At 32.6% G+C, this 16,504-nt stretch overlaps 1 protein-coding gene and 1 pseudogene across 1 annotated transcript; one reads left to right on the top strand and one right to left on the bottom strand.

Moving 5' to 3' along the window:
* The first annotated feature begins 4,767 nt into the window (after positions 1–4,767).
* On the top strand, positions 4,768–5,371 carry LOC145564933 (uncharacterized; annotated as a pseudogene).
* Positions 5,372–5,845: 474 nt separating this feature from the next.
* LOC145564932 (uncharacterized) lies at positions 5,846–7,418 on the bottom strand. Its single transcript, XM_081625083.1, has 2 exons — positions 7,413–7,418; positions 5,846–6,646 (listed from the first exon to the last, which is right to left on the bottom strand). The coding sequence occupies exons 1-2, from the start codon at positions 7,416–7,418 to the stop codon at positions 5,846–5,848; spliced, it is 807 nt and encodes a 268-aa protein (XP_081481209.1).
* Between the last annotated feature and the right edge of the window lie 9,086 nt (positions 7,419–16,504).

The following is a 16,504-nucleotide window of genomic DNA, read 5'->3' as shown; positions in this document are numbered from 1 at the left end:
GTTAGAATCGAAGCGTCGGCCGCACAGGGAGGGGGAAGGGGACTAAGGGTGGATGGGAGGTGGCGCTTGTTCTCGAGGTTGCCCGCAATCGCACAAGGAGGGGGGAGGAGGGCTAAGGGTGGCTGGGAGGTGGCAGGACTATGGCTGAGCCCCACTAACGGAAAAGTTAATAGAAGTTGGACGGAGGTACCAATACCTATAATTTTGAAATTTGATGGGTATCAAAGTAGTAAAATAAAAATAAAAATAAAAATAAAAGGGTACCAAAAGTCAACATGTATGGTCCATTTTTGAGGTACCAAATATCAAAATTTCCAAAATATTATCGTTATTTTTATTACTTTCTCTAATTTCTCCTAAAACTCCGTGCACAGAGAAATGAAGCAAATATTTATAAATGGAGGGAGTATATATTTAGATAAAATTCCTAATATTAAAAGATAATATTTTATATTTAATTAATTTAAACTTAAAAATCTCATTCAACAATTTTACTTATGTGACTTTTGAATTATTTAATTCCCAAAAAAAATAAAAAAAATCTCTTATTTAATTGGCTACTAATAAAATTTATAATCCTGCATAGCGCGTTAAGAAAATTAAATCCTACTTGGCTCTCTTAAAACTCGGGAAAAAACTCCCCTAGTTTGGTGCCTGTGCAATGCCCATATGGTATATAAGATTTAGGATAAACTTTTGACGTGAATGTTAAATACGGTCATATAATCCCATTTGATAATTTATATAGTAGTGTATTTTTTGTAATTTTTCTTATAAATAGATATTTGTTTATTGACTTGAAATTATTCATATTGAACTTAAATTATTTTTACTGAACTTAAAATATGTTATTATTAACTTGAAATTATTTTTATTGAACTTAAATTAATTTTACTAAAATTAAAGTTTTTACCAATATTCACGATTATTTTTTAAAATAAAATGATATAGTATAAAAGGATCTTATTTTAAAGAACTTTTTAAAACGAACATTATGATGGAAATAGAACTGAATTATAGGATACTTATTAAAAATTATGATTAATTTTATATATTAAAAAATATTAGAGTTATATCGACAATAAAACTATATACGACAATTTTATCTTAAACAATCTATCCAAAATTCGCTTATTTAGCATCATATGTGTCACAATAATGCCTATTTTTTTGCCTGCGTAGCATGACACTTGGCGAATAACTGAAATATCAAGTGTCATTGTCTCGTGATCTAGATGCGAGACCGGCTTTATATTTTAGTGATATGATATTACATTGTTTTGAATTAAATAAAATTCCCGCTAAGTTGCATACCCCTTCGAATTTACCTCAATTTAGCTATTGCTAATTAATTAAATAACTTTTTTTGAATACAACTATTGCTAATTAACAAATAAATTGCAAAAATATTTTTTAAAAAAGAGAGAGAGAATGAGTGTGGATTACCCCTTGTAAAAAAGGTAGACTGGAAAAAATTACAAAAATGATAATGATGAAAGTAATTTGAACATTAAAAATAAAAAAATGTGATAATTAATTTGAGATGGAGAGAATGTTTTCTCAATAACGAAGAGTCTTACGGAGTATTAAATTTGCCTCAAAATATTCATGCTTTTGAAATACCAACTTTACTTGATTTTTGTTGCTATGAAGTCAAAAGGATTGACGGTAAAACCGTAAAAACCTTGCATTAGAATCAACTAGCTTAAGGCCCGTGTAGTAAGTCTAATTTTTTTAAGAAAATTAATTATATCCAACAAATAAAATTTGATAAAACATACAAATCAAATATATAGAAATTATAATGTCATAATCTATATTAATAGGCAAAGCAACAAATTATCTAAAAAATGGATTTTATTAGTCTACTCAAACTCGAGAATTTTTCAAACAGGGCTATGGACCTGTTCTCTTCAGCTTAATTTCAGTTTAGCTCCAATCAGTTCAATTCAGTTTAGTTCCTAATTTCCTTCTCTCATAAACAATTCATTTTAGCTCTATTCAGTTCAGTTCAGCTCCAATCAATTCAGTTCAGTTAAGTTTAGCTCAGTTCAGTAATCAGAACAGGCCTTTGATCAGGTCTAGTGGCCATATTAATGAATACTTATTTAGAAATGCATTTTTAATAAACATCAAAAATCAATTGAACAACAAACTAAAATCTCCACTAAAATTATTTGCAAAAGTGCAAATATACACAAAATTACAAATAATATATCACTTTTATATCTAAATACAACATTTATTTTATAGCCATACTATACTCTATAAACCAATTTGTGATAATATAAACGTATAGTAGTAAAATTTCATAAACAAAATTGTAATTAAATTGAATATATGCTTATATTGAATTGGAATAAATATTAGCTAGAGGTATTTGGAAAAAAATTTAAGTGATGTTTTAAAGTAATTTTTTTAACATCTATTATATGAATCAATTTATAATAACTTTTTTTGGCAAAATCTAATAATACTCCATTTAAAAGATAGTTAAAAAGGAGTTGAAATATTTATTTATTTATTTATTTTGAAAGAAGTTGAAATAATTATTTAGGTTAAATAGGTAAATGTATATAGAATAATTATGAATCTATAACTATATACTAAAGGTGAAACTAAAGATAACACGTGTCATCTTTTGGTTAAAAATTTTCCTGCCAAAAGTTGTTTTTTTTTTTTTTTTTTTTTTTTTTTTTTTTGTTTTTGTCAAAAAAATCTTTTTAGAGAATATTTAATATACATAATATAATATTTTCATTCCTTTTTTTTTAACGGAATATTTTCATTTCTTTCTTACAAAAATAAAATACTTTTTCCTTCCAAATTAAAATGATTATTATGTTTCTTCCTTATACATTATGCTAAAATATTAATTATTTCATTATTTGATGTGTTAAGTATCTTTAATTATTTTATATATGTATAGTTTTGGTTTCCTATATTTATCTAATAATTACATACGACATAGAAAAAAGTAAAAGGTGTACTACATATATGAAAACATGTAACATTATGATGCAACCAATGTTTTATTTTACTCCCTCTGTTCCTTTTTTTTTTTTTTTTACGTTTGGAATTAAATTATGTGCGTTTATTAAGAAATTGTGTAAAGTAGAGGTATATTGAAATATTTCAATGATTGAAAGTACAAGAGGAGAGAGAAAGTAATAATGAGCATTGGAAAAATACAATAACACATGCAAAAGTAAGGATTTTTTAGTATTAAAACAGCAAAACAAAGGTAATTTTGTCCAAATTTTATGACTAAAAAAAGAAAGATACTAAATGTAAAGAATAAAAAAGGAACACCTAAATTGGAAACGTAAAGAACAAATGGGAACGGAGGGAGTATTAAGCATACAATACATTTTTTTAATTTAAAAATTAAATTAATAAATCTGTCAGATTTATATATTTATGTCTGATCTTTAGATAAAATAAAAAAAAACTCCCCATTTAGGTAATTTTAAACATATTATTATAACTTTTTAAGTATTTAAAGTTATTACTGTAATATTTTTGTATCAATAGTCCACAGGTTTTATGTTACACCACATGCCCAAATTATATTATGACCCTTTTTTTAATTATATTTTGAAATTTTAAAAGTTGTCAATTTTATATGGAAGAAGAAGCTAGAAAAAAAGTTGTATGTATAGATATGGTATATACAAGGCTAGCTATATACATATTTATAAAATTATTATTTGTTTGTCAAAGGAGTATTTTTACAAAACTTATTTTGTTAATCAACTCTTTACATTTCGTTGGATTTTTCGTGTTTTATTTTAGTAAATATTAGAAGTAATAAGAAAATAAATATATCATAGTTAAATTTTTCATGTGGTTTATATTACTGTTTGACAAATTTATTTTTGAAATCAAATACGAATTATTATATTACACGCACTAACGATAAATATAATTATAGTGTTACATCAATAATAAATCGAAAATTATCGTGCATGGCACGGGAACTAACCTAGTACCAAATAAAAAGGGATACATATTTCTCATAAAGATAATATAAAAGATTTGAAATGATATTATTATAGAATTAAATATTAACAAAAAAAAAAGTTAAAAAAAAGGGGAGTTTTGGAGGGAAAAAATAGCACCAGGATGTGACACGTGTCCCTCCCGGTGTCTGTTTTAATATTAAGTTATTAATTGATTGTAAATCCTAAGTATTGTCGTCTTTTATAGTTTAGTTAAAATTAAAATTTGCCAAATCAAACATGCTTACATTCTAATGACAAAATACCAAATCATCAATCTCATATTCTCATCATATATCCGTGAGAACAGATAATTTATGAGCATTAACAAACGTGTATCTTTTCTAACAATAGACGGGGTAAAACATGTTTTCCCTAAATTTAGGAATCACATTGAAGATTATGATACGTCGGCAAACCCAAATAAGAAAATTAAAAAGATTGAATCTTTAAAAAGAAACGCAGTACATGAAGTAGTACGTGGACGATGAGATGAGTTTTCAACATTTTAAACGAATCTCATTCATTACATCTTCTTCATTTCCATTAGTTAAAAAAAGAAAAACTTTTAACAAATATAAAATAAAATAAAATAAAATAAAATCTAAAAAGAAAAAAAAATGAGAAAAAGATAGCAGCGTCTCGTGATGACCAAACGATTCGCGCCCACACGCAGCGACCCCATCCTTGTATTTTCCACTTTCTCTCTCCTCACTATTTAAACCACTTTCTCTTCTTCATATTTTCATCATACTTTACTACGCATTATTTGATATATCTTTCTCTCTCTAAAAAAAACTCTACATTTTATTTGCAGTGTTTTTCCCTTTACTTGCTATTTTTAAACATGGAGGAACTCAAACTGAGTCAGAAAAAGCGAGTCCGAGTCGATGACTCGAACCCACCCGAGTTCGACGCCAAGAGGGTTCGAGAGGATCTCCTGAGCATACTCGACGACTCGGACCATGTACCTGAGCGTGACTCGGTGAGTCAGACTCACGATCTCGACTCGGTGATTCGGAGCTTTGAAGAGGAGATTACGGGTTCAGGATCTCGCTCTTCTCCGGTGAATATTGTCGATTTAACGTCGGATTCCGGGGAGTATCCGCCGGAAATTGGACAGTTTTGTGAAAACAACGTCGGATTATTGAAGGAGAGTGAGAGTGAGACACGTATCGGTGATGTTGCGTCCGAGTTGGCGGGGGTAGGTGAGTTTTGGGATTTTCCGAGTTATGACTCGTTTGGGCTTACGATCGGGTATGAGCAGGACCACAATGATTACGTGGCATTAGATGGGATATTTGATCATTCCGATGTTAATTTCGGGTCGGATTTTTTAATGGAGACCCGATACCATGCCCGCTGTTTGAATCATTTTATTTTTGAGAAATACCCATGAAAAAAATAATAACTTAAAGTTAATGTACAAAATGTTGCTTGACTTGCTTTAATTCGTATATAAGAACTGTAGAAGTATGTAATTTCATTTACTAGTTTTGATGAGAAAATTAGTTTAGGGATGTTTGATAACATTACATGATATCTTGATATGACTTGATCTATAAGAAATTTCAGATGTTAGATAAAAATTTACTAAAGTTTTTATAGTATGGATTAATGCAATTTAAGTATTTAACAATCCTATTAGTGTCATAAATCCTACTAGTGTCATAATCAAGATAAATTTAACAAACATGACATTTGTTTAGAAGTATGTATTTATCTCTATAGATTATTTTAATGTAATCTTTTTTTTTTTTTTTGACAAACATCAAGCTTAGCACTTTATTAATTCAACAAGTTTTCAAAGTCATTACAAATCGCCCCATGTAATTCCGGGGATACTATTCAAGCGAAACAAGAAACTCATTGAATCTACTACTAAGCAAAGCAAGATAATGGGCTACGCCATTTCCTAGTCTTTTAACAAAAGAGAAAGAGCAAGAAGAGCACTCCTTACCTAAGCGTAAAATGTCTTTAACAACATTCCCAAAGGCATTCGGCGGCGTAATACCTTTTTTCATATGATGAAATAAATTAATGTTGTCGGTTTCCAGGACAAAGGTTCTGAACCCAGCCTCAAGAGCAATCATTAAACTCTGCCGCATTGCAACAGCTTCCCCAACGTCTACCTCAAAGCCACCTTTGATAGACGAACAATAAGCGAGGAGCACATCACCAACAGCATCCCTTAAGACACCCCCCACACCGAGGCGCTGCTGAACCTGAAAGGAGGCATCAGAGTTTAATTTCAGCACGCCCAATTGCGGAGCTTTCCATACCGAACCCATATGCTGAACAGGAGACACAATGTTGCATCTTTCCATTGCTGCTGCGTACTCTCCAACTAACCCAACGGCCTTGTGGATTAAATCACTCTCTAGCTTTCGTTTTTTCTCAAAAACCCAAGCATTACGCTTCAGCCACACTCCCCACGCCAAACTCCAGAAAATATCCCACCATTGCGATTCATTAATCTTCCCATAGACCTTAGCACACCATTCACGCAAAGAGTCAGCATGGTCTCTCATTGTGTCCAACCTCAAAACAGAATGTTCCCAAATAGGCCTCACAGAAGAACAAAATAGCAACATATGTATAGTAGACTCCTCGAACTCACCACACGTCGGACAAAGATAGTCCACCTGCATTCCCCAAGCATCCAACAAAATTATGATACTTAAAACTCATAAGATTATTATAATGTAATCTTATGACTTTTAACTATCATAATTTTTTAAAATGGACGGTTAAGATTATTGTTTTCTCATTTATTTTTAATTAGTAATTTGTGTCAAAAATAATATTCTAAATTATTTAAATTATATTTTTATCTTCCAGAAATTATATTTTAATATTTCAAAATTCTAAAAAAAATATATATACAAAATAATTAAAAAATGATTTTTAATTAAAATTATTAATTAAAAATAAATCAAAAAAAAAATAATCTCAACCATCCATTTTAAAAAAATTATAGTAGTCAAAAGTTATAAGACTACATTTGAATTTTACATTCCATAAACATTACGGAGTATTGAAAATTCTAAAGATTTCAAGTGAACAATCAATTAGCTAGCAATGAAGTAAATAATATTCTACATACTTATTACTCATATGTTACAGAGTGAAATAAAGTAGTAAAAACAATTTCATAAGCACTCGTAATCCAAAGTATTAAAGGTCAAACTTAATTGTAAAATTTAATGTGACGAAAGGAGGAACATCATTATAAGAACTTATTATGAAATATAGTACTTTAAAGTCAAATAATTGTGTAGAAACATGTCGGGTGCTTATTAGTTAGCAATTTTAACATTAAAAAAAAATAAAATAATAATGTGTAGTGATTAATAAAACTCTCTCTAGGTTTTTGGTGCATGTTCAGGGTGATTATTATCGTGCACTGACCTCCATAGATGACGAGGAAAAAGAAATCAACTCTAAATAATTCATCAGAGAATATCGGAACAACATCAATTACTAATCCTAGTAGTTCTACAAGATTACGACTAGGTCTAGTATAAAAGATGGTCTTAAGTCGGTGTTTGTTGCGGATGGAATGGGTAGAGAACTAGAGCTCATTCGATCTCCATTAGTTCATCCGAATGCTGGGCTTATTACAAGGGAGGAGCATGAGAACTTGGTGGCACTGGATCGAGCATTGGGTATTCTGATAGTGAAAACAATGAAACAATATACCCAAATCTCGGAATTCAAGGGAAAATTTACTTAGATTTACTGGTAATGACTCTATTCCTCTGATTGAGGATGAAACTCATCGATTGAACTCTATGGGAGTTATTGCTGAAGTGAATCACGCTCAAGTATAAATTGGAGGTGTAGGAAGTGGCAAGTACAAGTAGGTGCAGCGTCGACTTGATATGGAGATTACTGCTTGGACAAGTTGTTTTTTTTTTTTTTTTTCAGCGTTCTCCATTGACAAGCAATGGTGTAGCTCTGCAATTTGTTGCTACGATTATGAAGGATGGGAAGAAGGTGGCACAAATGCAGAAAACTGAGATTGAAACTATGAACAAAAAGTGGCTCTCTTTGCTTATCATGTATGTGGTAGGTGATACACCTACTTTTACTGCAGTCAAAAGGTACATTGCTTCGATCAGGAATCAAGTTTAAATGCCAAATGTATTTTTGCATTATGATGGATATTTTATAGTTCAATTCAATTCTGTTGACGATAGAGATATGATACTGATTAGTGGGCTGGTGGCCTATATAATATTCTAATTAAACCTCTGATAATTAAGCCATGGATTAAACTTCCTAATTTGCCTATTTCTTTGAGGTAATTTTGAAGGTTACTCCACTATGTGAAGTCTTAAGAGTCTTTAGTGAGGGAAGTAGAGCAAGAGAATGAAAATAGGAATGCAGAAGATGAAAGGATTGATTGCATATCATCAGCAGCCCATTATTTGTACTCTTAGGACTCAATCCCAAGGATGATTTGCCCTACTTACCTACTACGTACAGGTGTACAAATTACAGAGCAAAATACAGAATTACAGAAAATCAAATAGAAAGAGCTACAGGACAAAAACACTATAAGACAGATAAGTAGATAATTATCCTAATTATCCTAATCCTAAGATTATCCTTCATCACTCCCCCTCAAACTAGGAATGGTGTAAAGTTATTCCTAGTTTGGGAAATAAATGCTGCTTCTAATTAATGGTCATAGGCTTGGTGAAGATGTCATATGGCCGTGTGATGGTACATATTGACGCTTAATCTCCCCTGCAATGACCTTGTCTCTCACAAAATGGCAGTCTAGTTCAACATGTTTCATTTTTTCATGGTGAAATGGATTCGCAGCAATAGACAATGCAGCTTTGTTGTCAACTTTCAGCACAGCTGGGCTAATTTTGTTCAAGCCTAGATCTTTGAGTAATTCCTTGATCCAAGTGACTTCACAAGCTGCCAGAGCCATGGCTCTATATTCTGCTTCAGCAGATGATTTAGCAACAACATGTTGCTTTTTGGACTTCCAAGACACCGGCGATGATCCCATCATGATAAAAAATCCTATGGTTGATCTTATGGTAATTGGACATCCACCCCAATCACTATCAGCATAAGCAGTCAAAATAGCTGCAGATTCAGATACCAGCAAAATTCCTTGTCCAGGAGCCAGTTTCAAGTATCTCAAAATTCGTTTTGCGGCTTGCATGTGAACTGATGTGGGTTGTTGCATGAATTGGCTTAGAGAGTTTACTGCATAAGTGATATCAGGTCTAGTGAGACTTAGATAGATGAGTCTCCCAATGAGTCTTTGATACTTAGTCACGTCAGACAATGTTTCTCCGTTGCTTTGAGTGAGCTTCAAGTGAGGATCCATGGGAATTTTTACAGGCTTTTGCCTTTTGCATCCCAAATTCCTTTATCAAATCCTGAGTGTATTTCTTTTGAGACAAAAAGAATCCTTGATTAGTTCTATCGACTTCCAAGCCAAGGAAGTATCTCACATCTCCCAAATCTTTCATATGAAACTGTGATGACATGTATTGCTTGATTTATGTAAGCAAAGACATGTCATTTCCAGCAAGTAGGAGATCATCAACATGCACTAAAACCACTGCAAATGACTGATCTTGCTGTTTCACAAAGACTGAATAGTTGGTTTTGGACTGAGAAAAACCAAACTGTACCTATGCTGTGGTTAATTTCGAGAACCATTGTCTGGGAGCTTGTTTTAGACCATACAGGGATTTCTTGAGCTTACACACTAGTTGAGACTTAGGAGTGTTCTGAGCTTGCTGATTAAATTTGATTATGCTATGCCTATAATACCCCGTATTTTTATATGTATTTTATTTAAAATAAGTATTTTGTGGGGTATATAAATAATTTGAAATGAATTATTTATGATGTTTTAATTATTTATTTTAAACAAGTTTGGAAATATTTTATAAAAGGAAAGTTTTATTTAATTAATTATTTTATTAAGTTGGAATTTAATTCAGGAAAGTTTTATTTTAGTAAAGTTTAATTAGGAAAGAGTAAAAAGGGAAAGTTTAGGTAAGAAGGGTTTCTAGAGAAAGGAGTATAAATATTCAACACTTGGGCAAATTAAACTTTGCCAGAGTGGAGAAAACCCAAGGTAAACTTTCTCTCCCTTCTCCTTTATTTTTTCTCTCTTTCTTTCTTTTTCCCCTTCCCCTTTTCGGTTCACCACCGCCGGCCACCACCAGCACCAGCCGGCAGCAGCGGTGGCGCCACCAGCAGGCTGGCAGTAGCCGGATGTGGTGCCGGCCTACTACCCGGCCCACCATATTCTCGGAAAAAAAAAAATTTAATCTTTTGTTTTTATTTTTGTTTAAACCTTAGATCTAATTATAAATTATGGGTTTTGTGTTAATTTTATGATGATTTATATTATGTATGGTGCAAATTAATTTTCAGATTTTTATTCTAATTAAAAAGCCCCAATTTTGAAACTCTAGGAGTCTAGGTTCATAAATAATTGATTATTAAAGGGTTATGATTTAGGGTGGTTTAAACCTTTAATTTAAGTGTTTTAAAGCATAATTACAGCAAGTTTTTATTAATATATATTGCTGGAATTTTTGGTAGTATGCTAAAAATTAAGTTTCTTTAAAGGATTTTAATTACCCATTAATTGGGATTAAAGTATGAGGTTTTAAATAAAATTTCAGCTTGTTTTAATTAAATTATGAGTGGTATAATAAGAGTATATATTGCTGGAAATTTGTGTAGAGTGGATTTTAATGCTCTATTATGATTTTAATTTGTAGGAGACTTTGAAGTGAGTGATTTCTATTAGTCGTGGCGATATTAAGATCGTATTCAAGGTACGTTCGCGTACTTAGCATATTTTTGATGATATAATGACATGCTAGATGTGATTAATTGATTCCAAATAGTATCATGCTAGTTTATGATTGGAAATTGTGAATTGGTTGTTATTGGTGATTGAATTATGAAGCATGATTATTGGTGATGGATTATTGATTTGGAAATAATAGTTTGGCATGTTGATTATGAACCACACTTTTATTTATGACATGATAGAAAGCATATTTAATTAAACTAAATGTTTAATTTGGTTTGGAATATTAAAAGGGAATTTTATATTGGTTCATATAATTTTTATTGATGCTATAAGCATGGGAAAGGAGCTATGTAAGTGTCTATGTACGAGAGGAATAAATTTTATGTTGGTGCCTTAGTGCACTTAAGGTGTTTTTAACACCGAGGGATAGGATTTTTGGCGCATTAAGCGTTTAAGGTGTCTTTGGTACCGAGGTAGATTTAAAAAGGATTCAACATTAAATATTATGTGGTCACTAATTATTCAAGAATTAAATTGGAGTGTTTAATTGTTTGAATAATTATTATGATTGTATGATTATGTTTGAGAGTCATCACCAAGTTTAATAATATGTAAATAACGTAAAGTGAAAGAGATTACGCACCAAAAACTCTTGGAACGTATACCCCTTGAGTATGACATATGGGGGGGAGTTATGGGGTTTTATTTTTAACCATAACTTCTACTGGGAGTACAGGACGCTGCATTTTCCTTTTATTATTATGCGCAGGAATTCCGCCACTTACGAGTGGTTCTTTTATACTGGCACGGTTAGCTCTCGTGTTAGTACCCCTTTATTGGGGCAGGTTAGGGGGGAAACCCGTTCGATGCGTAATCAAAACTAAATAAATTATTTAGTTACTTAATTGAGAAGTTTTGTTGTATGTTGTGTGCTTGAAAACAGGTGCAACAAGGTAAGTTGTGTGTTGATAGGTAAAAACATGTTAGTGTGTTTAATTACGCTTATGTACTCAGCTTTGCTGATTGTGTGTTTGTGTGTTTGTTGGCCTTGTCTTTACCTTGGCCCTATGATGACCTATTTTTAACGGAGAGTAGTGGAAACATGTACAAAGAAGCTTTTCAGGTGATGAAGCATATTCATGATGGACATGAGTGAAGAGCGAATCATGCTAGTTTCCATAAGTTTATGATGTGTTATTGCTTTAATTACATTATAATATTATTGTTGCGAGACTAACATAAAGGTTTTGAGATTTGATTTGGTTTTGTTAAGGGCCTACCATGGTTCCAAGTTGTAGGATTGACTTTGTTTTACTTTAGTTGACTTTACTTTTGGTTGGTTGACTTTTTATGTTGAGTCGTTTTAAATATTTTTAAAGGAGAGTCTTCCACTGTGTGTCTTTGATAGTTGCCTTAGCCATTTTCATGGTGGCGGTAATATCTTAGATTTTCCTATTTAAAGTTTTTAAACAGGAAAAAACAGGTATTTTAAAAGAAAGGAATTTCTAGGGTGTTACAATGTCAGCCTGAGTACCCTGTAGGCATAGTCATGTATACATCCTCCTCTAAGTCTCCATGAAGGAAGGCATTCTTAACATCCATTTGCCATACAAACCAGTTTTCCATTGCAGCAACTGTTAACAGTGACCTTATAGTGCTCATTTTTGCCACTAAAGCAAATGTCTCTTCATAATCTATCCCATGTTTCTGTCTGCAACCCAGCACCACTACTTTGGCTTTGTACTTCTCAATTGATCCATCTAGATTCAGTTTGGTTTTATAAAGCCATTTGCTGCCAATGGCTCTCTTTCCAAATGAGAGTTGAGTTATCTCCCATGTTTTATTCTTTTCCAGTGCTGCTATCTCCTCGTTCATTGCTGCCACTCATTTTCTTCTTTAACAACATCTTCATAGCATACCGGGTCTTCTTAACAAGATACTTGTGAGAGAAATTAATGAAATTGAGGGTGAACTACAGCAGATACTGAATTAGTGTAGGGAATATTTCAAGCATCCCAAACTTGAGCCCCATTGTGACCATGCACTTAAGCATGTTGGCGTCCAAAAGGAAAGAAGCTAAAGCAAAAGATCGCCAACAAGTTTTAAAAACTTGTCGTCCACGAGGTGAAGGTTACCCCCCTTCACGATTACAGAGATCGCTAACTCCATAGTGGTCCTGAACCATGACTGGATATTTGGGGATGAAGGTACAAATCCAACCTTAAAGAGATTGAACCCGCCCTAAATAGGCCTCTACTTTGTTCTTCTCATATTTATGTGCACTTTCCAATTAACATACAATCAATATATTAACCTAAACCTGTTTAATCTATGTTGGTTGATTATTAATGCACAAATAAATCTATTATTGGTGATCACTAGAATTAAAATCATATTAGCCTAAAATCAAATTATTAATTATCTTATTAAGTGTGATTTCAAGTACGAATTCCCTTTAAACCTGCAAGAGAGGGTTTGATCAAGCAATAACAATAATACCAAGCAACATAATAATAACAAACTCTTAAAATTATCATAACAATATTCTCATAAAAGCAAAATATCATTAGCAAGATCCTAGGCATGATACTAACATGATTAATAACAAATCCTAGCATTTCACTAAGATCAAAGCTTTATCTCTAACATGATACTAGAAAGCAATAAAGGCATACTGACATGATACTAGAAATTAATATAACAATCTAAGCATGATTTCTAAAGAAATAGAGCCATTGAATCACTCACTTTGAAGCCTCGTACCTCTTTCTATCAAAACAATACACACGTTAGTAACTTCAATGAAAATATTAAATCAAAAATAAAGAATTGAGATTAGATTTGGGACCAAACCCTCAGAACTATCAATATTTCACGTCGAGGTCTAAGGCAACTTCGAGTTTGGTTATGCGTGTTTAAGTCTCGTGATGAACGTATGGTGTATTTTGATAAGGCTAAGCTTAGAAATCAAGAGAGAAAGAAAGAATAAGCTTTAGCTTAGAGAGAGAAAGCGAGAATAGATGATTGTTGATGATTGAAAACGGGGGAAATTGACCGTATTTATAGAGAAAAATCGACCGTAAACGATATAAAAGAGTCAGAAATTGACTCGGAGTAAAACTAGCTCCATCGCGGTGCGACAGGGTTATCGCGACGCGATGGACCTATGGTGGCGCGATAGTAGCTGTACGATAGAAATTCCGTATGGAGTCCTTCTCCTAATGGAATTGGGTTACTTAGAGTCCGTACTTATCTTTTATCAAACCGGGATTTAATTTTTTTAAAACACTTGTTTTACTCCAAATAGAATTATAATAACTAATCCTAATCCCTTTAGAACTCATAATAACCTTCTAGAAGATTCTAGAAGAATAAGATAAATCCTAATGATTTTAGGAATAAAATTAAAATTAACGGAAACTCCACATGATCATTGGGCCGCCCATAAAACTCATTTAGGACCCAGTTTAGTATTTTGACCATAATTTCCTCGTTATAACTCAGAATTGAGCTTATAATATATCGTTGGAAAGCTCTTTTTAAGCCCTATCCAACTACATAATTATTGAACCCATATCATGGACAAAAATAAACATGATTGGATGTTTTTTTTATATAAATAGGATAAGAAATGAATGATTTTCGAAATAGAAATGAATTATTTTTATTAGAAAACAGAAGAAATCACGAGACTCTTCAACATTTCACCTCGTTCGATAATTAATGACGTGAAAGATACTCATCATTGGGTTTGATTTTTGGGGAGAAACAATCAGGTGTCTACAATTAGCAACACATGTTGCTTGAGCTGTTTGTTGCCAAGTTCATAGTCTTTAGTCCAGCTTGGTGGTTTTCTCACTCTACTGGATCTTCTCACTTCAGATTACTGGACTTGATTTTCTTCTTCTTGATGCACTGCAAGTTCTGGTTCAGTTACCATATGCATTGGCATTTCTTCATCACTCTCTTCCTCATGATCATTTTCAGGTTTTTCTCGATCAACATCATTATTATGTTCTTCTTGCACATCCTCCTCCAAAGAGATATCATTTACTAGCATCTTTAAGCTTACAGGTGCCCTGTACTCTTAAGTTGAGTTCCTCTTGTGATAAGGAAATTTTTTCTCAAAGAATTTTACATCTCTTTAGACAAATTGTTTGTGAGAGATTAGATTCAAGAGTCTCTACTCCTTCTGATTTTGAGAATAGCCAAGAAACACACAAGGCACTCCTCTAGGAGCAAATTTATCTTTGCTTAGAGAAGGATTATATGCAATTGCAACACAACCAAACACTTTCATATATGAGTAGTCTGGTTTACTGCCAAACATTTTCTCATTAGGTGAAACATTTTCATTCACAGAATTTGGCAACCTGTTGATGATGTAGGTTGATGTGAGAACACAGTCACCCTAAAATTGTATGGGCAAACCCGCTTCAAATCTCAAGGCTCTTGCCATTTCTAGAACATTTCTATGCTTTCTCTCAACTCTACCATTTTGTTGAGGTCTATCAACGCATGAGGTTTGATGAACAATTCCTAAGTCTCCAAAATATTCCCTGCATTTAACATCATCAAATTCTAGAGCATTGTCAATCTCACTATCTTGACAGTGGCTCCAAATTGAGTTTTTGCAAACTGAATAAAGTTTTGATTGCACTATATGCATCAGATTTCAGTCTCAACAACTGCACCCAAGTTGCTCTAGAGTGGTCATCCACTATAGTGAGAAAGTACCTGTAATTTCCCCTAGCACACACTCTATGTGGACCCAAAATATCACTATGAACAACTTTTGAGCATGCGATTTACTTGCAGAAAATGGTAATTTAGTGAATCTTGCCATAGGACAAGTCAAACACACAGAGTTATCAGTCATATCAACTTTATTTACACAACCAGTTTTGATAATTTTCTCCATAGGAGCATGACCTAGCCTACTATTCCATAGACTGCACATATCTAGACTAGAGCTATTACAAACTGGTCTTTGCTTATTCTTCAACACCTCATTCACTTCGAGATATAACAGTCCATTAGCAGCTTTCGCAATTACTCTAGCATTCTGAGTTGCAAGGTCCTGAATAACACATGTTTCAGGTAAAAAATTCACTTTGAAAGCATTATCTTTCACTAACTTTCCAACAGAAAGCAATTATGTTTGAACTCCGGGACACACAACACATTATTCAATTTCAATCCATTGCTTAAGCATATATTTCCAGTACAGGTTATACTTGCAGTCTGTCCTGTTGGCAGGTTAATTTTTGCTTTATTACCAGCGGGTTTACATGTATCTAGCCATTTTTTATCAACTTTCATGTGATGGGTGGCTACTGAGTCAATTATCCATCTATTTTCGTTATTGAAAGCATTGTAACAAGTTACTATACCTGTAAAGTTTGCATCGATCTCTTTCTCTGTATTATATCGAGATTTTTTTCCTTTTGATGTTGATGGAACCAGCTTCGGTAATTTTTCTAGTTGTTCAGCAGTGATTGCTACTGATTCCTCGGCATTAGCATTATCATTTGCAGCAACTTTCTACCTTGTACTTCCTTTCTGCTTGTTCCATTAGGTTTTCCACCAGTTTCACCTCTTCCTTGCTTCTTGTACTGAGGATGCTAGATAGGATAACCTATCACCTTCCACCAATTGGTAGCGGTGTGCCTCTTTCTTCCACACATTGTGC

The sequence above is a fragment of the Chenopodium album genome, chromosome 10, assembly GCF_948465745.1.
Source record: "Chenopodium album chromosome 10, dcCheAlbu1.1, whole genome shotgun sequence".
Lineage (NCBI taxonomy): Eukaryota > Viridiplantae > Streptophyta > Magnoliopsida > Caryophyllales > Amaranthaceae > Chenopodium > Chenopodium album.
This window is presented reverse-complemented; position numbering and strand designations above follow the sequence as displayed.